The sequence below is a fragment of the Chiloscyllium plagiosum genome, chromosome 2 (assembly GCF_004010195.1).
Source record: "Chiloscyllium plagiosum isolate BGI_BamShark_2017 chromosome 2, ASM401019v2, whole genome shotgun sequence".
NCBI classification, from domain to species: Eukaryota; Metazoa; Chordata; class Chondrichthyes; order Orectolobiformes; family Hemiscylliidae; genus Chiloscyllium; species Chiloscyllium plagiosum.
In genome coordinates this window covers 81,831,549-81,851,887 of record NC_057711.1, presented here as the reverse complement: position 1 = coordinate 81,851,887, position 20,339 = coordinate 81,831,549, and the positions used below count along the sequence as shown (strand labels likewise).

At 41.1% G+C, this 20,339-nt stretch overlaps 1 protein-coding gene across 2 annotated transcripts in view; it reads left to right on the top strand.

The window, feature by feature from the left end:
• LOC122561225 overlaps positions 1-20,339 on the top strand; it is a 151,033-nt gene that overhangs the window by 26,108 nt on the left and 104,586 nt on the right. For both annotated transcript variants that reach the window (XM_043712843.1, XM_043712838.1), the window contains one exon: positions 17,504-17,589. In XM_043712843.1, coding sequence (XP_043568778.1) covers positions 17,504-17,589 — 86 coding nt within the window. The remainder of the gene's footprint in view (positions 1-17,503; positions 17,590-20,339) is intronic.

The following is a 20,339-nucleotide window of genomic DNA, read 5'->3' as shown; positions in this document are numbered from 1 at the left end:
GGCCTGTACTGAGCTGTAATGTTCTATGTTCTATGATTTAAAATTTCACCATCTACCATGGGAGGATGTGAATTTGGGTCCCCAGAACATTATTTGGGTCTCAGGATTAACAATTTTTCAATTGTGTGAAATACACACCTGGTTCACTCATGTCTTTTAAGAAAGGAAACTGCCATCATTACCTGGTCTGGCCTACATGTGACTCCAGACCCATAGAAATGTGGTTGACTCTCAATTACCCTCTGGGTATTTAGGGATGGACAACAAATGCTGGCCTAGCCAGTGGTGCCATCATCCCCATGAATTAATTTTAAAAAAATAGATTTCTTTGTTAAGATGGAGAGTGATATAGTCGAATCCTAAAGCTGGGTCATGAATCTAAATAAAGGGAACTACGAAGAAGCACAAATTGACCAGGATAGATTGTGGAACCTTACTAAATAGTGTGATGATAGATAGACTAATGTTTAAAGAATGTGTGCACTGATTGCAATGATAATTCATTTCTATCTGTCACAAAAATAAGATAAAGGTGGCTCAATAATGGTTTACAAATGTAATTAGTGATAATATTAGATCCAAAGAGGAAATATTGCCAGAAAAAGCACAAACCTGAGAATTGGGAGCAAAAGAGGGAAAATGTTTGATAAGAGGGGAAAAAATAGAGTAAAATTGTAGGGGACACAAAAACTGACAGGAACCACTTCTACAAATACGTGAGAGAAAAATCAAATGTTGGTCCCTTACAGTCAGAAACCAGGGAAATTATAATGGGGAGCATAGGAAAGGCAGAAAAATTGAACATGTACTTTGGTTTTGTTTTCACAGAAGAGGGCACTAATATCCTTCGAGAGATGTTAGGAACCCAAGCATCTAATGAGAGGGAGAAATTGAAGAAAATCAGTATTTGTAAGAAAATGATGCTGGCGCAATTAATAGTGTTAAAAGCTGATAACTTACATCCCAGAAAACTAAAGAAAGTGGCCCTGGAAATAGTGGATATATTGGTTTTCATTTTCCAAAATTATGTATACCCTGGAGCAGTTCATACAGATTGGAAGCTGACAAATGTAACTGCTGTATCTAAAAAGGGAGAGAAAAAAGTACAGATTCCAGACTAGTTAATGTAACATCAGGTGTGGGGAAAATGCTATATTTATCATAAAAGATATGATAACAACAGTTGAAAAGCATTAAAGGGATTGGGCAAACCCAGCATGGATTTATGAAAGGAAAGTCCTGCTAAACAACCTTTTGGAAGTTTTTTGAAGATGTAATTTGGAGAATGGATCAGGGGAACCAGTGCATTTGGATTTTAACAAGGCTTTTGGTAAAGTCCCACAAGAGACATTAGTGGGCAAAATTAAAACACAAGGCATTGATCAAGTGAAATAATATATTGGCATGAATAGAGAATTAGTCGGCAGGCAGGAAACCGAGTGGAAATACATTATTTCCAGATTCACTGATGACACAAAATTGGATAAGATTGTGTGCTGTGAGAAGGATACAAAGAGGCTTCAAGATCATTTAGACATGTTGAGTGAGTGGACAAACAGTTGGCAGATGCAATACGTTGTGGCTAAATGTGAAGCTATGCACTTTGGTCTTAAAAACAGAAAACAGAGTAATATTTAAATGGTGATATATTAGGAAATAAAGATTTATAAAATAATCTGGGTGTCCTTGTACATCAGTCAACGAAATTTGGGTGGAGAAATGACAGATGCAATTTAATCTGGACAAATGTGAGATGATGCATCATGGAAGACCTACTGTAGGAGGGAAGTCTACAGTAAATGGTAGAAACCTTAGTAGCATAACCATACAGAGGGACTCAGGTGTACAGGTCCACAGTTCCCTGAAATTGGCAACACAAGTGGATAATGTGGTTAAGAAGACATATAGCATGTTTGCCTTCATTGGTCGGGGAATAGAGTATACAAAAATGACACGTCATATTGCAACTATGTAGAACTTTAGTTAGGACACATTTGGAATATTGTGTACACTTCTGGTCACCACAAGATGGATGTGAGGCTTCGGAAGGGGTACAGAAATGGTTTACTGAGATGTTGCCTGGTTTGGGGCATATTAACTATGCGGAGACATTGGACAAACTTGGTTTGTTTTCACGTAAACACTGAAGGATGAGGAGCGACCTGATGGAAACTTACAAAATTTTGAGAAGCATGGATAAAATGAATAGTGGACTTTTTTTTTGTTTGCTCCCCCAGTATAGAAATGTCAGTCATTAGGGAACATGGGTTTAAGATAAAAGGGAGTAACTTTAAAGGAGAGCTAAGAAGTAAGATTTTTACACAGAGGGAAATCCACTGCCAGAGGTACTAGCAATAACAATGTTTAAGATGCATCTTGACAGAAAGATGAATAGATAGGGAATGGATGTATGTGGACTGTGTAGAGGCAAAACATTTTTAGCTCATAAAGCCATTATGTCTCTTGGTGAACCAAAAGGCCTGTTCCTGTGCTGTAACTGTTCTTTGCTCTTTCAAAATAGTGAGGCACCTCCAGCAAGTAATTGGGATGGCAAAAGGTTTGTTGGCCTTCTTTGTAAGAGGATTAGTAATCAGAATAGTAATGTCTTACTGCAATTATACAGGGCCTTGATGAGACCACACCCGGAATAGTGTATACAGTTTTGGTCTCCCTACCTAAGAGAGGATAGAGTTGCCACAGAGAGAGGACAACAGAGGTTCACCAGATTGATACTGGGGATGGCAGGACTATGAGGAGAGATTGGTTTGACTGGACCTGTATTCACTAGAGTTTAGAAGGATGAAAGGGGATCTCATTGAAACTTTTTAAATTCTAGCAGGGCTGGACAGCATCGAAAGGGGGGATGTTTTCCCTGAATGGGCAGTCTAAAATCCAGGGATGCAGTCTCAGAATATGGGGTAGACTATTTAGGACTGAAATGAAGAAAAGATTTTTCACTCAAAGGGTAATGAGTCTGTTGAATTGTCTACCACAGAAGACTGTGGAAACTAAGTCACTGAATAAATTCAAGAATAATATGGATTTTTTAAAAAAATTATGAAATGCATCAAGGGGTATTGGGAGAAAGCAGGGATATAGCATTGAGATGAAGGATCAACCATGTTAATCTTGAATTGTGGAGCAGGCTTGAAGGGCCACACGGCCCAGTACTTATCCAAGTTTCTATGTCATGTTCAATTAATTTGGAATTAAATACCAATCTTACTAATAATAATGATCAATAGATGTTTTGGATTGTTCTAGATGCCCACTCCCTTTCACTAATGTTTTTAGGGAAGGAAATCTGCCATCTTTATCCAGCCTGGACTGTATGTTATTCCCAACCTACAATAATGTGCTTGACTCTATCATTTGCTGAACTGGCCTAGAACATCACTCAGTTTCTAGAGTAATTAGGTGACAAATGCTAGCCTTAGCAGTAATGCTCACACCACAGGAATGAATAATAAAAAACACTTGGAACAGAATTAAATGCCCCTTCTTGAGATGTGTTTGGAAGCAGGGTGCAGGTGATTGGGAGGGAAGGTGCCAATTGTGATCTTGCTGTCTTCCCACTCCTTGCAAAATGGGAATGCTCTCAAGACCAATTAAGGGTTTCATCCTAGTGGGGCTGTGCCACTGACCCTACAGTTAAGGGAATGCTGGTGCAAAGATCTGGGGGCTGGGCAGTTGCCAGTGTGAACAGAGTGAACTGGTATAAGACCTACCTTTGCACTTTCAAATTGATCCCCTCAGCCCCCACTGGGTCAACCCTGGCTACTCCCTAGTGAATCTGCCAGACTGATCTTGCTGTTGCCTGTCCAGTGATCGTCCATGGTATAAGCTTCGCTGCAGAATGCTGAGAATCACTGACCTCTTGCTGCTGATCCATTTCTTGCCTCAATCCTCTGTGCCCTCAGCCAGATTACTTATTTCTAGCCTGTGTTGCTCTGCAAATCTGGGGCTCCATTGAATGTTTTTCCTGCAGCATACTAACTGTCCACTGTGGCACGACTGAGCATGAGCTGTTGGCATCCTGGTATCCTTTCTCTTCCCTAGTGTTCCATTTAAGTTCCTTTTAAATTAATTTAGTGCAGTATCCTGTGACAGGGATACCCATAACCATAAGAAATGCAGACTGGATGAGTCAAAGACTACAGGCAGTATGACAAGGAAGCTAGCAGTGAGGGACCATGTAGTCAGACCGACGAGGGGAGAAGCCATTTTGGATTTGGTGTTTGGCAATGAACTAGAACAGGTATCAGATCTTGCAGTGGGAGAACACTTTGGTGACAGTGATCACAACTGCCTCACATTCTCTGTAGCCTTGGAGAGGGAAAGGAGCAGTTACCGAGGGAAGATATTTAATTGGGGGAAAGGAAATTATGCTACTATCAGACAGGAGTTGGGAAGAACAGACTGGAAGCAAGTGTTCCACAGAAAGGGCACAGCAGACAGGTGGAGACTATTTAAGGAGTAGTTGTTTGAATGATGCACAAATTTGTTCCTCCGAGACAGGTAAGAAAGGGTAAGATTAAGAAACCTTGGATGACGAGAACAGAGGAGCTTCTCGTCAAATGGAAGAAGGCAGCTTACGTAAGGTGGAGGAAGCAAGGATCTAGCACAGCTTTAGAGGATTACAGACTTGCTAGGAAGGAGCTCAGAAATGGACTGAGGAGAGCCAGGAGGGGACACGAAAAAGGCTTGGCCAGAAGGATTAGAAAGAACCCAAAGGCATTTTACTCGTACATGAGGAATAAGGGAATGCTCAGGGAGAAGGTAGGGCCGATCAGGGATAGCGTAGGGAACTTGTGCGTGAAGGCTGAGCAGATAGGGGAAGCCATAAATGAGCTTTTTGCTTCGATTTTCACTAAGGAAAGGGACCTTGTTGTGAATAAGAACTTTGAGGAGCTGGGATACAGTCTTGACAAGATCAAAATTGATGAAGTTGATGTGCTGGAGATTTTGGAAAACATTAAGATTGATAAGTCCCCAGGGCCAGGCCAGATTTATCCTAGGCTGCTCCAGGAAGCAAGAAAGGATGTTGCTAAGCCATTGACTAAGATCTTTGCCTCCTCACTCTCCACAGGAGCCGTACCGGAGGACTGGAAGAAGGCGAATGTTTTTCCTCTTTTCAAGAAGGGTAATAGGGACATCCCTGGCCATTACAGAGCAGTCAGTCTTACGTCTGTGGTCAGCAAAGTTTTGGAAAGAATTCTGAGGGATAGGATTTATGACTATTTGGCAAAGCATAGCGTGATTGAAGGCAGTCAGCATGGCTTTGTGAGGGGTGGTCATGCCTAACAAATCTTATTGAGTACTTTGAGGAGGTGAGGAGACAGGTCTATGAAGGTAGAACAGTGGATGTGGTGTATATGGACTTCAGCAAGGCATTTGATAAGGTTACCCATGATAGGGCCATTCATAAAGTCAGGAAGTATGGGATACCGGGAGATTTGGCGATCTGGATTCAGAGTTGGTTGGCTGACAGAAGACAGAGTGGTTGTAGATGGAAAGTATTCTGCCTGGAGGACAATGTTGAGTGGGGTCCTGCAGGGCTCTGTTCTTGGGCCTCTGCTCTTTGTAGTTTTTATAAATGACTTGGTTGAGGGGTGGATTAGTAAATTTGCAGATACACAAAGGTTGGAAGTGTCGTTGATAGTGTAGAGGGCTACTGCAGGCTGCAGCATGACATAGGCAGGATGCAGAGCTGGGCTGAGAAATGGCAGAAGGAGTTCAACCTGGATAAATGTGAAGTGATGCATTTTGGAAGGTCGAACCCGAATGCTGAATATAGGATTAAAGACAGGACTGATTAAATTGGATTAGATTTCCTACAGTGTGGAAACAGGCCCTTCGACCCAACAAGTCCACACCGACTCTCCAAAGAGTAACCCACCTCACTCTGACTAATGCACCTAACAATTATGGACAATTTAGCATGGCCAATTCACCTGAACTGCATATCGTTTGAAATGTGGGAGGAAACCGGAGCACCTGGAGGAAACCCACGCAGACACAGGGAGAATGTGCAAACCCCACACAGACAGTCGCCCAAGGCTGGAATTGAACCTGGAACCCTGGTGCTGTGAGGCAGCAGAGCTAACCACGATTCTTGGCAGTGTGGAGGAACAGCGGGATCTTGGTGTGCAAGTATATAGTTCCCTCAAAGTTGCCAACCAACCGGATAGGGTTGTTTTAAAAAAAAAAGCCTATGGTGTTTTGGCTTTCATTAACAGGGTGATCGAGTTCAAAAGCCACAAGGTTTTGCTACAGCTCTACAATTCCCTGGTGAGATCACACTTGGAATATTGTGTCCAGTTCTGGTCACCCTACTATAGGAAAGATACAGAGGCTTTGGAGAGGGTGCAAAGAAGGTTTACTAGGATGCTGCCTTGACTGGAGGGCTTGCTTTATGAAGAGAGATTGAATAAGCTTGGACTTTTCTCTCTGGAGAGAAGGAGGAAGAGAGGTGACCTGATCAAGGTATACAAGATAATGAAGAGGAATGCTTAGAGTCAATAGTCAGAGACTTTTCACCAAGGCAGGATTGACTGTTATGAGGGTTCATAGTTTTAAGTTATTAGGAGAAAGGCATAGAGGGGATGTCAGAGGAAGGTTCTTTTCACAGAGTTGTGAATGCATGGAATGCGCTGCTAGCGGTGGTGGTGGAAGCAGAGTCATTAGGGATATTTAAGCGACTGCTGGACATGCACATGCATAGCACTGAATTGAGGGGTGCATAGGTTAAGTTATTTTATTTTACATTAGGATTAACCCTCAGCACAACATCGTGGGCCAAAGGGCCTGTTCTGCGCTGTACATTTTTATATTCTATGACTAGCTTAGCCCACAGTAGAACCAGGAAACTGAGGTTGGAAAACTTGTGTGCTGTCCACATCCTGATGGATCTGGCACCTGTATGGTGTGAATTGCAACCTCTGCACTAAAAAGGAGCAGATGATTTTTTTTATCTCCACATAGCCAATGAAACACTTGCAAAATTTGTTCCATACCATTTTCCTGCAAGTCCTTCTTATTCATTTCCACTATGACAGATAGGAGAGATCCAGGAATCTCAATCCATGGCTGCCTGTTAACTAACCAGAGTGGTTTCCTGGATTAAAACTCAACTCAAAGTGAAAAAGTACATTACAATTTCTGTTTTAGCTAATTTATTTGTAAGTGTAGCGATGGATAAATAATGAATTCACTACTATTCAGCTTTTCTTCACTAACCTTCTATAAGATGAACTTTTACTCATGTTTTTACAGCATTTATTGAGAGCCATCTGAATTTAATGTTTTTTTAATCCCATGTTTATTGACCTTTTTTAAATAAAGCCTTGAAAACAGTAAAGTAATCTCTGACAGAGAATAAATGTTGCATTTTTCATTTCAAGATTTCTAGAATGATCCATCATGAAATTGGCAGTGTGTTCCAGTATCTGCGTGTCTAACCAAATTATTTAAGTCTCTGCATGCTTAATCATGATTTGAGCTTGTCAATGTTAAGGTGGACTTAGTTCTATATTAGAAGAGTAATGCATTGAGTGTTACGATGTTTATAAGTTCTATCTTTGTAAACAAACAGCCTTTCAACTGACAGATCATGAGCAATACTATGAGAAATTCCTTGTTTCATATTTTGAGCAGTTCTGTTATTCATTTGTGTGCTATAAACATTGCTAGTATTTATTAGCAATCCATAAATAACTTTGTGGAAATGGCGGTGAGCCTGCAGTCCATGTTTTGTGGTTGGTACACCAAGAGTGCTGTTAGAGAGGGACTACCAGACGTTTGACCTAATGATAGTGAGTAGTAATAGGGTTACAAGTCAGGACGATGTGTGACTTGGAGAATAATTTGCAGGTGTTGGTATTCTTATGCATTTGCTACTCTTGTTCTTTTATGTGGTATTTGTCATGGGTTAGAGGTGATATCAAAGGAGCCTTGGTGTGATCTTGCAGTTTATCTTTTGGCTGGTGCACACTGCTATCATTGTGTGCCACATGTGAAGTGCATGACGTCTATCTAAGGAACAAGAATGTGGTCCTGGTCAAGTATGCCAAGCTGCTTGAGTGCAAATGCGGCTGTACTCAACCAGGAATGGAGAAATATTCTGTTACATTCCTAGCTTCTATCTTGTAGATGGTAGACAGGTTTTAGAGAATCAGGCAATGAGATGCATGCTGCAGCATTCCAAAGCTCTGATATACAATTGTAGTCACAGTATTTATACGGCTGATCTCATTAAGATTCTGGTCAGTGGTGTTCTCCAGAATGAATATAGTGGAATTGTTCTGCAATAGTACTTTATTTGAATGTCAAAAGGAGATGATTAGATTCTTTCTCGTTGAAGTTGGTCATAGCTGGGCCCATGTGCAGTGGGAATGTTACTTGCTACTTATCAGACAAAACCTAAATGTTATTAAGGTCTTGCTGCGTGGGGATGCAAACTGCTTCAGTATCTCAGGAATTGCAAATGGCCCTGATTTTTGTAATTATCAACAAGCATCCCCATCTCTGGTTGCGTTTTGAAGAGACACTGTCATGAAAATATGCACTCTTATTACAAATACTGATAGCTGATGTAATACATAGGACCTCTGTTAAAAGGAAAACAATTTTTCATGAAATGGGTCACTGAACTTTAAAATGGGTGCCGAAGGTAACTGTGGAAGAGAGGCCAAGTTTCTAAAAATGAACAGCTCTTACGTGGGTCAACAGATATGTCTTGGTAGTTTCCCTGCGGTATTCCATACTTGCAATTGTTCAAACTGTCTGGCAAAAACCTCAGAACAATGAGCAACAGCCACCTCCATCTGCAGAAAGTACCAGCAACAGTGGAAACCTGTTAAAACCAGTTATGGAAAAATATGGAAAAATTACTTAATGGGACAAATGCCTAGTTCTGCTCCTGTTACCTACGGTGACATTTGCCCTCGATTTCTTTACAGATCAGTTTTGCTTGGTCCTTGATGTCACACTAGTAATGATGTGCCCTTGATGTCAAGGGTCTCATTTCATGTCTGAAATGGATTTCACATCTAAGTTTTAACCAAGGGCTGTAATAGGGTCTGTTGTTGCGGTAAGCCTTGTAGAATACAAATGCGCTTTGGGGAACATCATTGCTGAGCCAGTGTTGCTTGACAGCACTGTCAATGACACCTTAAATACTCTGCTAATGACAGATAGCAGACTGCTAGGGTGTGAAATAGTCACATTCAATTGTGCTTTTTTTTGTAGACCTGACATAACTGGATAGTTTTCCACATTGTCAGGTAAATAGTAATGTTGCAGCTGTACTGGAACAGATTGGCTAGTTCAGAAGACTTGTGCTGTATTACTATTGCTTAAATTATGCTAGGGCCCATAGCTTTTGTAATGTCCAGTGGCTTTAGTCATTGAGAGCATGTGGAATTTTTAAATTGGCTGAAGACTGATGTCTGTGATACTAGGCCATTTAGGAGGAGTTTAAAATGGATCACTCACCCAACCCTTCTAGCTGAAGATTTTATAGGTTCGTCTTTCAAAAGTGTTGAGTTTCCCATTGTTGAGGTCAAAATCAATTCTAAAATCAACTGAGTGCATTGTGAATGACATAATCCATCGTGTTGCTGATAATTGAGAATAGAATGATGGAATGGTAATTGGCTAAATAGGATTGTTCTATTTTGTCTGGACAGGACATAGCAGTTGCACTGGAGAGTAACTGATCTTATTAGGTGAGTGGTTTGGTCCAGTTTTGCTCTGTATCTCCAGAGAGTGTAAATACACAGGTCTCTGTGCGGCTTGTAGGCAGAGACAGATTTCAAGGAGGGTGCGTTTGGTGAAGTACTTGGCTCTTTCTTTGGTGCAACAGAAGGAATTGTTGCTGAGTAAATGGTAGACTATACTGTTTGTAATAAATGGTCAGGTCAGTTAAACTATGTCAGGACACCTTGGCTGAATGGAATGTACAGCATATGGAATGTGTGGAATGGTGGGCCCTCCATGCGATTGAGATGAGCATGTATCTAGGAAGTGTTTGTGCAAGCTTGATTTATTGGTTTTGGAAATGAAGCAGCTGCAAGAGTCACTGTTATGTATCTGCAAGGTGATGGGAATATAGGGGTAGCAGGAAGATGATGACCCCACTGCTTAGGTGTGTGCAACAGATAAGGAATGGATGATCTCCAAACAGTGTCAAGAGACCCAGCTGCTGGAGCAGTCAGACTCTGAGACAGTCTCATTTGAAACTCTCTGTTATCTGCTTTGGATACTGGTGAGGGTGATGGTTCCTCAGAGCACTGCAGACCGAGCCAAATCAGTGGCACCACAGTTGGCTTAGTTACACAGATCGGGAGGCAGAAGAGTGAAAGAGCAGTACTGATAGTCAGTACTTTAGTTCTTTAGTCAGGAGAACATCGGTATTTCTGTGTCTAATTTTTTTTTAATACTATTTCTTTCTTCTTTCATTATCCAATCATGGAAGGACTGTTATTCTAAACTTGTTATTTCTTTATTTTTCTACATTTTTCCCCAAGAATTTGTACTCCAGAATCTGTACCTCGGCATCTTTGTACCTAAGATGGTGTGGTAAGTGGTGACTTGTAAACTTTTCACATACTGATATGAGTATGTGGTGATAATAAAGCTAATTTGATTCAAAATATCACTCCAGAATTTATGCTACCTCCCTGGTGCCAGGGTGAAGGATATCAGAAAATGGCTGCAGCACATTTTTCAGAGGAGGGTATGTTGATGCTGTCACTTTAAAAAGGTTGTTTTGTCCTGGGTTTTTTTGAAGAGAAGTTGTAAAGACAGAGGTGCTGGGAAATCGAGAGAGCTAGAAAGCTAAAACAGTTTAACAATGGAAAGGGAATGGCCAGTTATCCCAGTTCAGGGTTTTCTAGTTTGTTGTAGCTGTAAGCATCACAAGATGTGAGTACCAGAAGAGTTGCAAGCTTCAGTAAATGATTTCTAACTGTCTATCTCTGATATTTCTCTTGTTGTTCCCTCCCAGATTGGACTTCTGCCTATAAGAATCTGTGTTTGAATTTACTTTTTTGCCAAGGAATATGTTTATGGGATGTTACTGTATTGGAACAGTTAATTAGTTAAGTTGCTGTATCGGGTCAGTTAAGTTTTCCAGTAGTGAGGTTAAATTCTGCTTTCTTTTGGGTTCATGTTTCAACTGTAGTGTTTAAATAAAATTCTGCTTTGTTTATAGCCAAGTGATTTGAGTAGTTGCATCACACCTGGAACACCCACTTCACATCTGTCTTTAAATTAAGATAAAGTTAGGGTCTGGGCAACCTTCTTAAAATATTTTGTGGGGGTCTGACCTTGTCCACAAGAAGGATGAGCAACTGGAAATTATGGGCCCTATCAGTGCCAGTGACTCGGGTAAGAGGGATGAAGTCCTGAAAACTGACTTTGAGCAGTTAGGAAGGAGATTGAAAAGCAGTACCTCCTAATTTGTAATTGTAAGGTTACTTCCAGTCTTGCATGTTTCTGATCATCGAAATAGGAGAATTGAACAACTGTTCACATGGCTGGTAATCTGGTGTAGGAGGAGGGGCATCAGATTTCTGAGGAATTAGGACAGGTTCTGAGGAAGGTCAGGTTGTATCTCTGCAGGACGAGGAATAAGTTCCTCATGGGGAGATTCTAGTAGGGCAGGGAACTTATGAGGGAGCTCAGATTCAAGAAAAGCACATTTAGGAAAAAGAAGCAGAAAAATAGTAAGCTATAACAAAATGCAGATGAGTCAATGGCGAACATCATGTAGAACGATAATGGAGAATGATGTTAATGTGGTTGAATTAAAGGTACTCTCTTTGTGTGTAGCATTCACAAAAAAGATGTATGTTTTGAATGCACATATTGTAATTAATGGATGTGATTTTATTGCCATTATAGAGATGTCTCTTTAGCTTCACCAAGTTTGGAAAGTGAACATTCAAGGTATTCTACATTTAGAGGAATAGATGAAAAGGAGGTATGTCAATGCACCCAATTAAGGATAACATCAGTAAAAGAGGATCCTTGATCAAAGTGTCACACTGTCAAATCAGTTTGGGAGGAATTAAGAAATAGCATGGAGAAGCTGACATTGTTTATAGAACACCAAAGTGTAACATTAATGTTGAGCAAGCTTTGAATCAGTAAGTTAGAGATGCACATTATGTGAGTAATACAATAATAATGGTTATCTTTAGTTTCCATATAGACTAATCAGCACTAATATTGTGCAGAATGAATTCCTGGAGTATGTACAGGATGGTTTCTGGGACAGTTTATTGAGGAGCCAACTCAAGATCAGGCTATTCTGGATTTGGTATTGTGTGATGAGGAAAAGCTAATTAATAACCCTGCTGTAAAACAACCTTTTGGAAATGGTGAAGTATGAATATTACATTTTTTATCCTGAAGCTTGGATCTTAAATCTGAGCAAAGAAAACCAAGAGTATGAAGGGCAAGTTGGCTAGGTTGGATTGGGAAAAGAACTAATAGTAGACAGGCAATACTATAAGGTCTGCAATAGATATATGTTCTTCTCAGGCACGGATTCTGAAAGAGCAAGCTGATTAGCCATGGTTAATACAGGAAGTCAAAAATCTATTAAATCAATGGAAGTGACTTATAAGATTGTCAGAAATAGTGGTAAGCTTAAGATTTGGGAGCAATTTATGACCCAGCAAAGGAAGGAAAAAAATTAAAAAGGTCAGGCATAAAAAATATGAATCTAAGCCAGTGAAGAAAATAAAGACAAACTGTAATAAGCATCCATCAATGTGCAAAGAAAAAGATTAGCAATGATAAATGTGGGCCCATTACAGATGGGGAGAGGAGACTATATATGGAGAGCAGGGAAGTGACAGAGAAACTAAACAGTTCCTTTGCATCTGTGCAGGAAATCTCCCAGAAATACTAGGCAACCAAGCGACATGTAAAACCGAAGAGCTAAAAATATGTAATATTAATAAAAAGGTAGTACTTGAATAATTTGCTGGATTGAAGGTAGATAAATCTGATACATCAGGTGCGTTTCTTGCAGAGTGTCAATGTAAGTCATAGTGGAGGTAGTGGATGCATTGGCGATTATCTTTTGTAATTCTATATATTCCAGAAAGGTTCTTGTTGACTGAAGGCAACAATTTAACTCCACTGTTGAAAAAGGGAGAAAGAGATTGAATGGAGAACTAAAGACCTATTAGCTTGATGTCAGCAATAGGATAAACATCAGAATTTAGAAAAAAAATGTAAAAGTAGGCAGAGTTGACACAGATTTATGAAATTGTGTTTGTCAAACATGTTAAAGTTCTCTTTTGAGGATGTTATTTGCAGCTTAGATATAGGAGAACCAATGGATGTGGTGTATTTAAATTTTTGGAAGGCTTTTGATAAGGTCCAACATAGGAGGTTAGTGAAGTAAGTAGAGCACGTGAAATTGAAGAAGGTGATGGATAAATTAGTATTGAGAATTGTTTAATAGACAAAAACAAAAGAGTAAGAATAAATGGGTTTTTCTCAGGACTAACAAATACTGAAAGGGGAAATGCTAGGTCCATGACTATTCACAATCTACATTGCGATGTAGGGACCGTGCATAATATTTCCAAACTTGATGATGACACCAAACTGGGTGGAATTCCAGGAGACTTCAAGAGGATTGGAATGGGCTTGAATGTGGCAGTTGGAGTATAAAGTAAATAAATGTGAAAATATTCATTTTGGTGGATAAAACAGAAATGCAGAGCATTTCGAAAATGGACAGAGGCTGGGAACTGTGGGTGTCCAAAGGGATCTGGCATCTTTGTCCATGAGCCATTTAAAGCTAGGATTCAACAAGCAATTAAGGCAAATAGTATGCAGTTATTCCTTTCAAGACAATTTTAATATCAAAGTAAAGATGTCTGGTTGCGGTTATATGGAGCCTTGGTAAGACTACACCCAGAATATTGTGTACAGTTTTGGAAGGAAGGAAGTACTTGCCATAGAAGGAATGCAATGGAGATTCATCAGATTAACCCCTAGGATGGCAAATTTGTTTTATGAGGAGAGATTGGGAAAACTGAGTCTCTAGAATTTTGAAGAATGAGAGATGATCTTATTGAAACTTACAAAGTTCTTATATTAGCAGAAAAAATGTGGATACAGACAGGATATTTCCATTTACTAGTGACTTGAGAACAAGGGGACATAATCTCAGGATTGATGAAGCTATTTAACACTGAGATACAGCATCAGTATTTAAACTGCAAGATATGTGTTTGTGACATTGCTGAGATATTACTTAAACTCTATAGAAGAAAATTATATAACAGTTCTCAAAAATTTTAAAGATAGTGTTTAAATGTAATTTTTATTTCTTAAAAATATTTTATGATATTGCTATTTAAAAGGTAGGCGTGTGGGCTTGGGGAATTGGGTTAGGACAGTTAATCGGAGGTCAAGACTGGGGAACTCTATATAAAACAGAATGCAAGAGCAAAAAGAAAACTGCTATGGGAATGTGTCCTGTGAATTTCAACTCCCGACCTTGGTTGAGGTTCCAAGCTGTGATCCTAGAGGGTGGCCCAGTCCTGTGACCATTCAGTCTCTAAAGCCTGCAGATTCTTTAGGGAGATGGAATGCCAACAGCGGGGAAATGGATAACAGCAGAATGAGGTGGCGAACAGTCTTGCTGCTCCTGGTCCACTAGCAATACTGTAGGGGATATTTCCTTTGCTCTCATTCTTGTACTTGTCTTCCTTGGCTGCCAAATTTTCTGATGGCTGTAAAATTCAACTGTAGTTAGAGACAAAAAAAATCCTAATGCTAACCCATTCCTGAAGAAGGGTTATACCAGGCTGGCTGGCTTGCTATGCTCCTCTAGCCTCCTGCTTATCTACTGTGAAATTCAATTGGTCAGGCTCCAACTTTTGAAACAGAGAATATAATTGTTATTTTTTTTTAAACTTCCAAAGAACAATTCCTCTACTACTCGTGACAGATCTATCCAATTTCTCCTAGTTACTTAGGAATGTCAGATGATTTAAAACCTGGTCTAATGCCTGGGTAATGATCCCCTGCCGCACCCCCAAATCCCAAGCCACCCCTCCATTCCTTCCAATTATCCTCTGACAATCTAACCAAAACCAGATCCCTGGCTCAACCTGTCTGCTCCAACCACCTAACTACCCTGATCCTTGATTATCCAACCAATTACCTCCCCAGCTGCTCATTCTATGCACCTACCTTTTCAGTCATGCAATCTTATTCATTAGCACATTGCAGCCTTTAAGGAGTTACCCAAATACAGCAACTGATATTGTAGAAAGGTGGCACGTGATCCTTTTTGCAGGTCTCTCTGTGGATTCCTACATTGAGGGATTCCTTCTGTATCCTGCATTGAATATTTAGCATTTTTAAACATAACTAGGAGAGAACATAAGGCCAGATTTTCTGAAGATTGACAATTGCATACATAATGCATTCTGCACTCTGCACCTTCTTTGTTATGAAATGAGTGAGCTCCACATTTTTGACTGGAGATTCTGATCAGGGCTCTTTTTCAGAAATTGGAGCCACATGTCCATTCTGAAAGGGTACATTTGTAAGCTAAGTGTGAGGTTCGTGTGTTAGGTAGGGCAAGATGCCAAAGTGGATAGGGTGGCAGGGAGGTGAAGTGGTACCTGATTAGGGGTATTAGGGAATTCCAGATATGAATGCTGCCTGTACTTTGGACACTTTGGCTGGCTGATGTATTAAAAACATTGGTGGACAAAGGGACACCATTTGGTTTGGGATTCAATTCTGTTTTATTAACAAAATCTTCCATGTGAGTATTTCCCAAATTCCCACAGTATTTATTCGCTATCTAACTCTATCTGTCTGAGAAAGGATATTACCCACAGTGATCCATGTGTTCGACCTGGGCCGTTGGAATCTCCTTCCTCTCTGGGTAGGGCTGGCTGTCTCCATGAAGGTAGGTCCTGCAGGTCAGGGCAGATCTTCCCCTGGATCACTACATATTCTTCTGCCATATTCACAGATTACTGTGAATCTTTTCTGAGTCCTTGCTGATTCTTCACTGAGGGCTCAATGTCCAGTGTATGCTTATCCCCACTTCACTGCTAAACTTCCAGAATGTTACATGACCTTTGGCCAATGGGGTCGTGAGCTGGGTTCAAAGACGACACTGTTATAAAGTGAAGATATAAAGTGCACAAACTGAGGCAGTCAGGGTGACATTTTTTCAGTACACTGTCCACAGGCTGGTTATAACTAGCTCCCTCTGAACCTTTGTGACTTATTTGACCTTGGTTTCCACTGTTCTCTGTAGTCAAGAGCTGCTGGCTGATGTTAAATTTAGTTTGGCCAATTTTCTATCAAGCCCGATGACTTCACTGGTGGGTCAATATAGAATGTCCAGGTTTGGGCCTGTAGTCACGTGAATGCCAAGTAGGATGCCAAATGAGTGCCCGGGAGAAGGGTGGCAGGTGGATAGGGTGCTGGAGACAGGGGATAAGGTACTGGGACACAATGTGGTCACTCCAGATGAATGGAGTATTTAAGGCATGTTGTGGTGAGGGGACATTTTGGGTCCATAGGTAGAGGGGATGTGGGATGGGGAGTGGTATTGCTAGATTCCAGGGTTGGGGGCTGGGTGAGATGGAGGGCTGCAGAGTACAGAATGGGGCGGTGAGGAATAGATCGTAATGCTGGATCCGGCGGTGGGAGGATGCATAGTGTCTGGGAGAAGAAGGTGTATGGAGTCCTCAGTTATGAATGGACTTTGAAAGGTCAGGGTCCAAAGGGTTTAAATTGTTTGGGGAAAGTTGTTGGGGGGGGTGGGGTGCTCTGAAGTAATTTGTTGTTCTGACCAATTGGTACTCTGAAGTTAGTCTCGCTGTTTAATAATCTAACCTTTCCTGAGTTGCTATTTACTTAACTTCAGCAGAACTCTGAATTTTCCAGTTTCAAATGTTACTTTCAGAGGATTCCAAGTGCAGGGGAATTCCCCAGTGGAATCTTCAATTTCCGAGGCAATTCCCTCTGTCTTTTGTGATGGGAAATCTGCAGAGTGCTAATATGCAATTCTCATCTGCGCTGCAGAGTGATTACCTGGCCATTGAAACATCCAGACCATAATTTTCTGTCTGATCAGCATCAGATACCATGGTTCTGATTGGCTAGGAAGGTTTGAGCCAATATTTATTTTTGATACAACATCTATTTATGCCTCAGTAGAGATTTTACAAATTTTGTTCCAGTTTTATTTTGTGGAGCAGTGCATTTCTGCCTCAGTCTCATGGATTGGTACTTAAATTTAAAACTCTTATCTGGAGCTCATAAGAAACAGTAGCGTAGAAGATGCAATGGTTTCCAAAAATAATATGACATACATTCTGCAGGCATGCAGATTTTCCACATGAAAGCTCCAATACTTGTTTTGGACAGCATAAATTGTGTCTCTGAAAACTGCCATTAGAGTAAGTTTAAGAATAAAGATATTATTTTATTTCTGTAGGTCAACAAATACAAATCGACCACGATCAGCTGATGACTGTCAGAAATTCAGAAAGGATACAGCCTTGCACAATGGCTCTTCAGCTGGTATGAGCTTACAAAAATGCTAATTCTAACTCCTTGTTGTTACTTTAGTATTTCCAGAGCTTCCCATGGGAAGCAAGGCAAGACAAGTGCTTGTTTGCATAATTAGAGAAAATTCCTAGGGCACTGATTTAATTTTCTGTGATCGTGCACAAAGGATTACTTTTTCTGGTTGTGCTTTCAAAAGCTGGTGGGAACTTTGTTCTTGGAAACTGTGGCAAGTTGGAAATATTCAGACAGTCAGTTATTACCATGGAAATGCATGTGGCCTCCTTTTTATTGCAAAATCCACTGTGCTTTCAGATCTTGAACCAGAAGCTTAGAAGCCATGGATGGGCTGATCCCACAAACATCTATAATTGAACATAGTAATTGCACTTCCTTTCTACCCCTAAGTTTTGGCACAGTGGGTAGTCCAATGCTTGATAAGCAACTGGCCTCTGTTCATGAGCACTACTAAAATCAAGCTTAGTTTGTTCCCCACACACACATTCTCCAGGAAAATTGTAATTATCATTTGTAATTATCAATTACTTGTTTGTGCATGAGCATTCGGAGCAGATTAACACAATAAAGAGGAAAGAGGAACTGTTACAGTAAGGTGAAAATATTGGAAGTTCCTTAAGAAAATTAATGTAAATAGTATTAAATTTCTGTTCCTCACCCAGCGTGGCTGCTCTTTCCTTACTGAAAATAGCACCAATCTGTGAAAGTTCTAGACTGAAATATTCAGAAAATGTTTGAGCATTATGAAATGTTTGTAGGGAAAAAGTGAGGACTGCAGATGCTGGTGGTCAGAGCTGAAAATGTGTTGCTGGATAAGCGCAGGTCAGGCAGCATCCAAGGAGCAGGAGAATCGACGTTTCGGACATGAGCCCTTCCTCAGGATTCCTGAAGAAGGGCTCATGCCCGAAACGTCGATTCTCCTGCTCCTGCGCTTTTCCAGCAACACATTTTCAGATTCTTCCTGTGCTTACAAACATTTCTATGAAAAGCTTTCGGAGCCATAGAGTCATAGAGATGTACAGCATGGAAACAGACCCTTCGGTCCAACCCGTCCATGCCGACCAGATATCTTAACCCAATCTAGTCCCACCTGCCAGCACCCGACCCATATCTCTCCAAACCCTTCCTATTCATATACCCATCCAAATGCCTCTTAAATGTTGCAATTGTACCAGCCTCCACCACATCCCCTGGCAGCTCATTCCATATACGTACCACACTCTGCATGAAAATGTTTCCCCGTAGGTCTCTTATATATCTTTCCCCTCTCATCCTAAATCTATGCCTTCTAGTTCTGGACTCCCCGACCCCAGGGAAAAGACTTTGTCTATTTATTATCCATGCCCCTCATAATTTTGTAAACCTCTCTAAGGTCACCCCTCAGCCACCGACGCTCCAGGGAAAACAGCCCCAGCCCGTTCAGCCTCTCCCTGTAGCTCAGATCCTCCAACCTTGGCGACATCCTTGTAAATCTTTTCTGAACCCTTTCAAGTTTCAAAACATCTTTCCGATAGGAAGGAGACCAGAATTGCACGCAATATTGCAAATTGGCCTAACTAATGTCCTGTACAGCCGCAACATGACTTCCCAACTCCTGTACTCAATACTCTGACCAATAAAGGAAAGCATACCAAACGCCTTTTTCACTATCCTATCTACCTGCGACTCCACTTTCAAGGAGCTATAAACCTGCACTCCAAGGTCTCTTTGTATAGCAACTGTTGGACTTTGGCTCAATCTACCAATTTAAATTTACTTTCTTCTATGTGTGAGCCAAGTCCTGCGTGTTCTTTTAAATGAAGCAATAGGAGAAGATATTCGGTCTCACACTCTTAATTTATTTTACCCAGTAAGTGAACAAAGCATTCAGAGCTCTGGGTCTAAACCTCTTTGTCCCTGACAAACTACAAAGTGTATCAGTTCAAAAAGTAAGACCTCGTTTTGTCCCTGCCTCAGTCTTTTATACAATAAAAAACGTCATATAAACACTGAGGTAGAATTATCTTCTGATTGGGTGTTGGTCTGACTCCATTCCCCGCCTCCTCGCATTCCTAGCTCTCCGACCCCACGTGACCTTCTTTTGCCCGCGGAATGGAGCATCACATGACCTCCTCGACCCACTTCCGAGGCGCGAAACGGAACATCACGTGATCGCCCACCCTCTTCCGGGGCGCGAAACGGGACGTCACGTGATTGCCCGCCCTCTTCCGGGGTGCGAAACGGAACGCCACGTGATCGCCCACCCTCTTCCGGGGCGCGAAACGGCACGCCACGTGACCGCCCACCCTCTTCCGGGTGCGAGATGGGGACGTCACGTGACCACCTCCCCTGCTTGGATTACAGAGTCACCACAGGGTTTTGAGTGCTGAATCCATCCAGAGTCCCAGCCAGCCTTCTGTTTTTAAAGTAAGGAATATATTTACAAGTCCCCCTTTTGGTCTCATGAAAATGAGACCAACCAACCAGTTCTATACATCATATTCGCTCTCTGATGCATAGTCTTCCTTCCTTGCTAAAGCCATGGTTTCCTTCTCCATCTGTGACATCTAGTAAGACGGGGGAGCCTTCCCTTCAATTGCTGTAATAATTACCCTGTTTAACAAAGATCTAATACAGGGAATACAACAACATCCGCACAACACTAACACAATAATCATACCTCCGAGGGACATAAACACAGAGGCAATTAATCCTTTCCATTTCCCAAACCATGAATCGAACAGTCCTCCTAGAGGATTGTAAATACC